Source organism: Podarcis bocagei (genome assembly GCF_964188305.1).
Source record: "Podarcis bocagei genome assembly, chromosome: 2".
NCBI lineage: Eukaryota > Metazoa > Chordata > Lepidosauria > Squamata > Lacertidae > Podarcis > Podarcis bocagei.
Genome location: NC_138126.1, coordinates 94,929,380 through 94,940,092, shown reverse-complemented (window position 1 = coordinate 94,940,092; position 10,713 = coordinate 94,929,380). Strand labels below are relative to the sequence as shown.

The following is a 10,713-nucleotide window of genomic DNA, read 5'->3' as shown; positions in this document are numbered from 1 at the left end:
GCAACTCTAAGGCTCTAAGGTTTACAAGGGCCTGCTGAAATACTGTTTCAGAAAGGAGAAAAGGCCAAGCAAACTCACGCTTTGGTTGAACATATCTGTCTCGTGCCGCAACTGTGTATATTGACAAAGGTGCTGCCGAATCATCTCCACTCTCTCCACCTCTAGCCTCTCAAGCTCCTGAAAGGAAACAATAAAAGATTTTCATTAAAAGATGGGGGATAAGGCAGTATACTTGAACATCAAATGAAAGGTGAGATTGCTTTATGTGAATTTCTTAGTGACTAAGAACTTCACTATTGTTCTCTAAAGAATCCATCTGAAATGAGAACATGGATCAAACAAGAGCTGAAGCAGATGAGGGCTTTACCTGCTACCACAGCTCCTACTATGAATACGCAATCGATAGTCTCTAATGAGCCCTCTCAGAATGCAGGGGCCACTGTAACGATGCACAGACCAGGAAAACTGTTGCGTACACAATGTATGCTGAATTTGCCAAGATAGCTTTTTAAGGTTTAATGTTTTACTATGTTTTAATATATGCTGGAAGCCGTCCAGAGTTGGACCTGAGAATGTTGTGGCAAGATCAGGCATGGGCTGAACTTTTGATAACGTTTACCAGATGGGCACTTATCACTGAAGTTTTGCAAACATAACATGGAGAGACCCAACATGACATACCAGAGAGGTGGTCACCATTTCTTCAAACCACTTTGACTGGGCTTGATTATACAGATCCACACAGCGCATGAGGTCATCTCCTGCAACACACAAAGCAAAGAACAGTGAGTAACTTTTTTTTTGCAAGCCCACTCACTCGCTCTAAAGGGTACTTAGAAGTGAAAGTGCAGTTATCTACAAGTTTCTACATGCAAGGTGTTAAGAACGAAGAGAATGTAGTGTAGCTAAATCAAACCCATTAGGAGAGAAGTGAATGGTGATCTCTCCATCCTTATTAATAGGAGTGAAACACAGTTCTCAAACAAATACCGCGGGCTCATCCAGCTGGACAGCATGCCTCACAATGGAGCATGTTTGTAAGACAAACACTGAGAAACAAACCAGTCCATTGATTTCCTACCTCCCAGGTGTGTCCTCCTCTCCCTTCAAGGAAATCTCCCCAAGTCTCCCTGGCCACTGAGGCCAAGAGTCATCAAAATATTCAGAAACTGTGTCATGGAACAAAGGGAAAAATATTGTTTCCCACTTCTTGAAATTTCAATTTCATTGGACTGAGAAACAAAAGTACAGTTCAGTGAGGAAACAAAATGGAGTTTTTGCCCCAAGCTTTGGATATTTATTTGCTATGTCAAATGGGCAATCCATGCTTGTTTTATAGCTTCCCTTTGTTAAACTCCCTTTCCTGGCCAGGAGTAGCTGTCAGGGAGCACCATATACCTGATCTCCTTGCAGCAGAATTGCTGCCATGTACCAGAATGGTGCGGAGGTGCAGCAGGGCAGCAATGATGTCATATGAGCAGAGCCAATCAAGCGCCCCTGCCTAGCCCTCACTGCTACCCTCACGTTGCAGCATACTGGTAAGCAGCAGGAAAAGCTGCTTCTCTTATCAGTTTCAGCATGGATCATTCTAATGCTGCTACTACCTGAGACCCCAAATATTGTTTTCGAGTAGAACAAATGCAGAAGCAGACCCAGGCTAATGCTGTTTTTAAATCATATGATTTTTTTAAACAAGGTTTTTGAGCCAAGTAGTAGTGAATATCTCTCCTGCCATCTAGTGTACAAATCGGAGAGTATGTATTTTATAAAATGCAATTTACATGGAATCACGAAGTGTTGAATGTAGAGAGCACCTCCAGCACTACTTTCTGCTAGTCACATATTTAATACAAGGAAACAGAGAGGAAATGGACAAATTTAATCACAGAAAGTCACATCACTGAACTAACCAGCTTCAAGGAGTGTTGACAATTTGATATACTAAACTCCTGTCTGACTCTTCCAGCATTACAAAGACCTGCATAATTGGTCACTTTTCCTTAATTGCTCTACATACTTTTCCTCCTCTTGTCTTTCAGATGTATGTTGGGGGGGGGGGCGGGGCGTGGAATAAGCTAAATCCTGGAACTTATCAATAGCACCTAAACTTTGGGGTGTCTGTAGTAAATATTTGTGATATAACCAGAAGGAAGGAACTGTTATGAATTCAGTCCTGATCAACACCAAATGTTAAGATTTGGGGAGTTAGTCAGCCTTCCTCAACCTGGTGTCCATCAGATGCTGTTGGAACACAACTGTTATCATCCTTGGCTATTAGCCATTCTGGCTAGGACTGATGGAAGTTGTAGTCCAACAACATCTGGAGGGCATCACATTGGGGAAGTGGAGTGAGCCAGTCAGCATTTGTGCTCTCTTTATCCTCTCACAAAACAATGCTTCCCGAACTTAAGTTTTCTCCTTAGCTAAAACAGCAGGGACTTTGTTCCACCTAACTTTCTTTTTACACCACTGTTCCTTGTCTTCTTAACACACGTTATCCTCACTTACCAGCTTGGGTGGACTTCCGCCTAGCCTTCTTAATTTCCTCTTCTGTCTTGTTGCTGAGTTTTATCTCCAACTGCTGTGTTTTCATCTCTAAATCCTTTTGCCTCTCCGATAATGCTTTTCGGGCCTTGAAACAAAAAGAAATGACCATGAATTCCTCCTCAGCAGAAAAACAATACCCATTTGCCTCCTCTTTCTCATATCCCTCCCCTCCTTTCAGAATTAATCACTGCAATATGGAACATATGCCCTTGTTGGAGGCCATGAACCTGGAACATGAACCATGAGACACAGAGATTCTTCCTCTTCTGTGTGATAGTTTTAGCACCACAGGGAAGATTAAAGGTGCTCTTCAGAGTAGTTCTTCAGATGCGGCAACTGTTAAATCATTAGGAATGCTGGAGCAAAGAACATTTAATAATATTAATAGCAACACTATGTTTGTCTGAGAAGTCAGCTACTTTGGCTTAATATAGGGCATGCTAAAAAGTTGCTGCATGAACTACATGCACTTGTTTCTTCAAACCAAAATAGATTTGGCCGGGGAAGAAACATAAGCTATTGTCGTCTGTTTCTGAAGGTGGAATTGCCAAGTTATCCCTAACCTTCAGGCAGCCCACTGACCCCCTTAAATGAACTCATCTGACTGCTTTGGCTTACCTTTTCCACCGATGCATACCGGCTAACCAGCTGCTTCCTCAGATCAGCAATGTGATGGTCATACTTCTTCATGTCTTTCTTGAAGTTTTCTCGGAAGTTGAGAAGGGGTTTCTCCACCTCTGCCTGGAGCTGAAACAAAAGGCAAGGGGAATTTGGTTGAGGAAGGACTAACAGGCTGATAATTGATACACCTCTATTTTGACCACAATTCTTTCAACTTTGGAAACTCCCAGTTTGAGTAGTGTGGGTGACACACTCTATTTTTATTTTTTTGTCCGTTTATTCATTCAAGTTAAATCCCACCCATCCTTCTGAAGGAGTCCATGCTGGCCATCCATAATGGAACAATTTAGAAAAAAAATTAAAAACCCAATTACAATTAAAAATATTTTCTTATCCGCAGCATCTGGTGATTCCAGGATGCCAGGAGCACTATACTTCAGACATCAATTGGAATAGTAACAGCACCGGGGGAGAAAGTATTTTTAGCCCTGTCTCCAAGTTCTGTATTCCTGATTGAAATCTCCTCCTTGAAACTGCTATTATCCCCCCTCAGAGAAAAAGACAGATGCTTGTAACAGTATTGTATTTCCCCCAACAGGACTAGCAAGTGCAGGTGGGGTGGGGGTGGGGAATCCAAAAAATAAGGTGTTAAATAGCCTTTACCCTCAGCAACGGTGTGCCAGTCAAAATGCTGCACATCCCAATTTAACAGAGAGAAAAGAGCTGGGAGATTTGACCATGCATTTCCCAGTCACATCTGTTTTGGCTCTCAAACACAACGACATCAGTACTGTCTGCAAAGCAGACCTATTCTGTCTCAACCAACTGCAGGAACGAAAAAGGCAATCAGGGGAAGGACATTTCCACCCCAAGTCATGACTTAGATGCATGTGTACTACATAACCAGCCAAACACTGACTCAGTGTATATTTCAACATGTCTGCAACAATTGAAACCATGAAGCAGGCAAAATTTGTCTGCTGTCTAATCTCTTAACAACTTGATCATGAGAAGGGCAGTTACTCAGCTGAATCAATAGTCTTGGGACTGCTGTGGATTCCTTCCAGGCATGGACTGATGAAAAAAGGTCACTTGAACTAATAGTTTTCTTTCTAAAGCAGTGCTGTGATAGCATTGAAGGTAGTTAATTTCTACCCATCCCAGATTTTCAAACTGAATACCGCCCCAGCACACATATTATGCAGTAATCACACAACCCATACACTAAACTCCACCCACATTAACTGAGCTTGCAGCCTTGAGCATTGTGATTCCAAGGAAACTGGCACATTTATCAGATGAAAATGGGAAAAAGTTATCTGCAGAACTTGTTTCTATCAGAGGATATGCACCCATTAAGTGATAATTCCACAATGTGCTAACCTATTTTTCTGCTTATTTCTAAGCTGCTAACCTTTGAATAAGGCTGTTTATTGTTTTTAATTGGAAGAGCAATTCAATGATAAAAGCTTTCAAATTTCACTATTTTAATGCTTTAATCTTTCCCATGGACTTGACTCATAGGACTGGTTCAAGAATGGTATTTGCCCAGATATGGAAAGAGGATGCTGTTCCGACTAAGGAAGAGTGGTTAACTAAACTGATGGATTACGCTGAAATGGCAAAATTAACAGGTGTGCTAAGAAACCAAGATAAATTTTTATTATTATTAAGGAGTGGGGAATATTTGTGGAATATTTGAAAAATCATGGTATGCAACTAAAAGCATTGGTAGGGTTAACTTAAATCAAGAAGTTAAAAGTATAAGTAAGATTAATTGTAGAACAATTTAAAAATGGAGTAAAGTGGAAAATACAGTGTTAAAAATTTAAATAAGAAACCACAAAAGGGGGGGGTCTGACATGTATTTGTATTGGAAGTACAAGACTGTAAGATGTGTATTTGTAACCTTTTGAAAACGGAAAACATTTAATAATAATAATAACAATAATAACAACAACAATAATAATAATAACCACCACCACCACCACAACAACAACAACTTTGGCTGGTTCATGCCTAAAGTTTGCATATGGTGCTTTCTTAGGAATCAATGAAGGGACCACAGATCAATGGCAGAGGACATGCTTTGAGTGCAGAAGGTTCAAAGTTCAAACCTAGGCATCCCCACTTAAAAAAAGGATCACAGAACAGATTATGTAACAGACCACTGCCAGCCAGACTAAACAACAGTCTGTCCTGATGGAAGGCAGCTTCCTATCATCCAGCATTAGAGGGCCACAACAGTCATTTGCTTAAATAGCTTCTGATTTTGGGGAAAAGCAACTCACTGGGATCCTTCTGTTCCCCAGACATCTTATCCAGTTTACCCATGAAAATCCCGCAAATGCAGCTTTTATGTAAAACTGCACCCCAGTTTTCAGAAAACATGTTCTGCTGGTCTCAACCCCACACAGAAGATTCCTTATGAAGTGATTACCTTGGAGGAAAACTTGAGGTGAACCTCTGCTTCATCAGCCAGGCTTTTCTTCAGCTGAGACCAAGACTCTCCAAGCGTCCTGAAACATATGTGAGGGGTAAGAAATTTACTCATTCATTAGCATCCAATTCTCATCATTACAAACGTACGTTTCTGTTAGCAGTAGCATTCCAAATACTACACATAATGGGAACAGCGGCATTTCAGAGAGCTGAACTCAAAAGACAAAAAATGTAAATTATCTTACATAATTTTTCTCTCTAGACTCATGTTCAGATTCACATTCGGGGGAAGGAAGATGAGCATAATTATTTTCAGCAAAATCTCATCCCATTTCCCCCATCCACCCCCTGGAATAAATTACGCTCACAATCCCTTAGTGCTGTTTAGGCTCATAATTACCATTCATTTGAGACAAACTAGCAACCTCTCTACCTGTGCTCTTACTTGTAGTTATAATAATTCAGCAGAGGTAACTAATGACTTCTTCAGCTACTGATTCGAGTGTGTAATTTGATACTTTTTAAATACCAAAAGGGATAGCTTAACCATAAATTGAAGCATAATATGTAGAGTAGCCATAAAATGTTGATTAGATCCAGAGTGTCTCCCATCAGACTCCAATTACATTTAGGAAGGTTTTACCTAATGAGGAGCCGTTTGGATGAGTTGTTTGTTTGTTTCTTAAGCCTCAAAATGTCAAACAATTGAAATGAGCCCATGACAACACAGAGAATTGAATTAATTTTCTCAGGTGACAGAAAATAAACAATGTGATTTCTTTTAATAGCCTTTTCAAACATGTCTTCCAAACTCTTAGTAGCTCCTCCAAGCAAAGTGTCCAATAACTTGTGAGAATTAGTCTAGCGGAGGGAATAATAACATAATGGCTATCAGTTTAGGCAATGAGCTGGAAGTTTACACGAGTTTCATCATTGAAAAAGACAGGATATAAATCTAATGAATGCCAGGTGACAAAGAAAGTTAATCTGCCTTGCTACATGTCCCCCCCCCCATATCACAAAAATTAAATAAGTTCCATAGCCACTGAATCATAAGAAACGTACAGTGTCTGAAAGCCATCTTAATACTATAGAAGGACATGCTGAAATCCAAAGTATTTGTACAAGACAGGAATTATTTTGCCTACATCTCTTTTGGAACCAGGAATTGAATGCATCCAAGCAGAAACCCAATTCACTATTTGGTATGCAGGCATGCCCCATTAAAATTCCTCTTGTCCTCCAGAGTAGAAAACGAATAAACTGTGAATTCCTGCAATCAATATACTCTCCTCCAGGAGGACACAAACATTAAAAGGAACAAGGAATTTGTTAAGGGAGCAAACTAAGTTATCAGATGTTTGCGATTCAATTATACTCTGTGGCAAGAAACATCAAAGGGTCTGTAGAGACTCCTTAGATGAACAAATTTATTTAAAGGCTAACATTTATTTTGGGATATATTTTTGTAGACTAGAGTCCACCTCACCAGATGCCACGGCGAATCTAGAATGGATGGAACCGCAAAGACGTAAAATAAAATGCGAATCACATTTCTGAGTTGGAAAGGACATGTGGTCAAATCCCCATCGCAAGAAAAATGAAACGTATCAAAAGGCTGCATTATATAGGCTCATTGACTTCATTTGCAAATAACAGTAAGTCATGGTTAAAGGCTTATTTGGACTGAACAGTGTGCTAGAGTACATTGCCCAATCGCTTCCACTCCAGCTTGTCCCCTAGTGGGAGAAATAAGCCATGAAGCCTGAACCTGAGATGTGGTTTGTTTCACTCTAACAAACCATGACTACTCATCGACATAAAGCCATTGTTTGTTGTTGGCTTGCTGATCTGGTTTATTAAAGAGAAACAAAACAGAATCCCAGTTTGGACCTAACAACAAGCCAATGATTCATGGCTGGTTGTTCCAACTGGTGAGGCACAAAGCAGGAGTAATTAGGCAGTGTGCACTGCTCTGTCTCAATAAGCCATTAACTATGGCTTGCTGCTACTTGACAGCTGGCCTGCTATACAGCTGTGCTGGATTCAAACTTCCACGGAAAGAGAAGAGGTACATTTCTCTAGGATCCTTACTTTCTCTTCTAACTTCTAAACACTTAACACATTACTGAAGTATCAATACACCTTTTTTCTTTTCATTTTTTCAATGGATAGGTGAGCAACCTTCTTCCCCCTCAGAGTACAAATTACAACCTTTCATTCTTGTGCTGATTTCCAAAGAAAGAAACCAGACAGGATGGGCCCAGGGTCCAATGTCGATCCCAGACAGAAAGCAGGAAAGAGCGGAGAAATTATTTAAGTAAAGGCACAGGTTTTATAGCTACATGGGATTTCATCCACTCACACAATGGTAAGAATATGACCTTACCCTTCTTCCTGGGCAGCCAACGAGTTTTGTGATAGTTTGGACAAGTTCTTAGCATATTCTTCCTCAATCTTTATCCTGGAGAAAGGAAGAACACCAGCAGAAATACATCATTTAAAAGAACAGTATCTCACATTACAATAGATGTTTTCACACATTGTATAATTCAACTTGCAAAACCCAACAAGCCGAGTAGTCATTATTGAAAATCCTCACCAAGGTAATACAGGTCAATTCTTGTGTCTTCAACCCCAACCCCATATACCTGTGATGATGGAAAGAATAGGTTGTGTGTAACGGAACAAAGCAGCTCCACCTCCCTGGCATGTGGAACCAGGTTGGACAGCTCTGTCCGACTTGTCAAAACAGCTGAATCTAGCCCAGCTCTTACCAGAAGCCAAAGCAAGATTTCAATTTTCAATAAGTCAAAAAATGTATTTATGATGCAAGAGGATCCACCTGCAAGAGGATCTTTCTCTGCTACTCCTCACAGTGAGATATTCCATTGTTCTACATAGCCCCATCAATACAAACAGGCTGATAAATAAGGTGTGATGAACAAGTAGCCCTTTGACAATCTGCTTGGTCTTCCTCAGGGTCTGAATCTTCCCCTTCCAGGTCTCCTAGCCTTTCCTTGGCACCAGACACTTCTTGAGACCCCAGTTCCACCCTACTGGGATCATTCACAGACTCCTCTAGCTCCAAATCCTCAGGCTCCCCCCACTCTTCCTCCTGGCCATACTATCCCCTCCATGAAATTTCCATAGGCAAAGGCACCCCTTGCAAGAAACTCTGTTGTGCATCCAAACTCAGTGCTAAGTTGGACTGAACCCCTCATACATTGGATTATATGTGGGGAGCTCAGTCCAGCTTGGTCTAGATGTGTGAGAGAACTCCTCCCTGCAACAAACTTTTAACATTTGAAAAAGGAAGATGCCAATACTCTGTACCCTTGAGTACCTACAGAAAAAAAGCACCGAGTGCATCCAAGGTTTCTCAGTTTGGCTGCTCTTTGAACTGCCAAAGTCAGGGCTTCAAAGCACCTCACAAACAGCAAGGAACTGCTAAAAGGAAGGCTTTTTTCTGACCAAAACACTTGATGTCATTTGTTACATTATGTGACTGACAGGTGGGCAGCCCCATCCACCTTTCAAGGCAGATGCTGATGCAGCTCTGGTCTGTGGAGCCACCTCTGCACTATACTAAAATCGTATCTATTTGAAATACCTTCACACACCCCTCAAAAAAACCCCCAACACTGTGGGGAGCTGTGAATAGTCTCCCAAGCAGGGGATCAAATACACCCATAGAAAAGACAAAAAGACAGGTGCATAAACTGCTATTGTGTGTGTTTTTAAAACAACAACAACCAATCCATACCAAACCAAACATCTCAGTGTCAAGCAAAAACAGAGTTGTACTATTTGATAAAAACTGCGGGGTGGGGGTGGGGGACTTTCATGCTGCAGCACATCAAAGGGGCTTTTCCAAGTTTCCCCCTTGATAAAGACATTTTCCAAGAAGAGGTGAGAACGATATCAATCTATATAAACTCCTGTTTCTTTTGTAAAGCTATGAATGGCCTCTGCTCTCCCATTTCCATGAAAGATATCCAATATGGCTATGTAATGTATTTATGGACACATATTTATATATTTGCCATTTTGTGCCAAAGGTTACTTTCTGTGCTCAAGAGCTGTGTGGATTTGTTGATGATCTATACTCTGTCAAAAGGATTCCCACTTGTCCTTATGCTTAAGATTTTCCACTGGCACAAGATAAAGTTTTCCTACCAATTCACCACTGTCCAATTGAAATGGGTAATGGTAGTGGCGCCTTCATTGTCCTCTGACCAGGCAAAGTCCACTCTTGGAACACAGTGTTCCAGTTCTCCATTGCAAGCCATAGAGAAGTAAATCTCCATCCTATTATTATTATTATTCGGAAAGCTATTTATAACAGTGCTCTTTTTCTTCTAAGAGTAGTTATAAATAATGAGCAGCTATAAATAATAACTGTTTATCTTTCTCTCGCGCGCCTTCTCCTTTCATGTCCTGCATATATTTTGAGTTATTTAAACTATGTTCTAGCAGAGCAGAGGCAGACCGGATGGGGTGAGGAAAGATCCCCACCCCCAGACGTGCTAAAGTCACTGAAGATCGTGAAGTAGAGAGAACTCAAGAGGATTTGTACTTCTATGATTCCTAAGTCTCTACAGTGAAGATTAAAATGGACCCTTAGTAAATACAGTGATTGTACTAATATCAAACAATATGAAAAAATTAAATGCCTTGCTAGGTTGCAACCAAAATTTCTTAAATCCGACAACCCAGCTTTATGATTTCTGGAGACACAGGGGATGAAAATAGAGATCCTGTGAGCATTTTGTTTGTTTGTTTACAGGACAATCCTGCAGCAAAATACTAGGAGAAGTCATTTTTGCTCATCCCCCCCTTCCCAATACAGCCCTTGTGAACTCTGAAAATCCACTCTAGAGGGTAGGGGGACTTTCTGGAATAGCATGGAAGGGGTCCCAGGTGTGTGTGTGTGTGTGTGTGTGTATAGGGATATTTTTTTTTAAAAAAAAAAAATCACCTCCCCACCTTCTGCTAAGATCCTTCTCTCAAGTCCTTCCATTTAAGAAGAGCAACTCCGGGCATATATGCGAATGTTATAAAGAGCAGCTCTGGGCATATAGAAGTTGCTCCTCCATTCAT

The 10,713-nt window shown here is 40.8% G+C and overlaps 1 protein-coding gene across 4 annotated transcripts in view; it reads right to left on the bottom strand.

Annotated features, from left to right (window-relative positions):
- GAS7 (growth arrest specific 7) overlaps positions 1-10,713 on the bottom strand; it is a 134,260-nt gene that overhangs the window by 9,558 nt on the left and 113,989 nt on the right. For all 4 annotated transcript variants that reach the window (XM_081185052.1, XM_081185053.1, XM_081185055.1 and 1 more), the window contains exons 8-13: positions 8,000-8,074; positions 5,609-5,687; positions 3,166-3,294; positions 2,509-2,632; positions 682-761; positions 79-177 (exon numbers count right to left, since the gene is read on the bottom strand). In XM_081185052.1, coding sequence (XP_081041178.1) covers positions 79-177; positions 682-761; positions 2,509-2,632; positions 3,166-3,294; positions 5,609-5,687; positions 8,000-8,074 — 586 coding nt within the window. The remainder of the gene's footprint in view (positions 1-78; positions 178-681; positions 762-2,508; positions 2,633-3,165; positions 3,295-5,608; positions 5,688-7,999; positions 8,075-10,713) is intronic.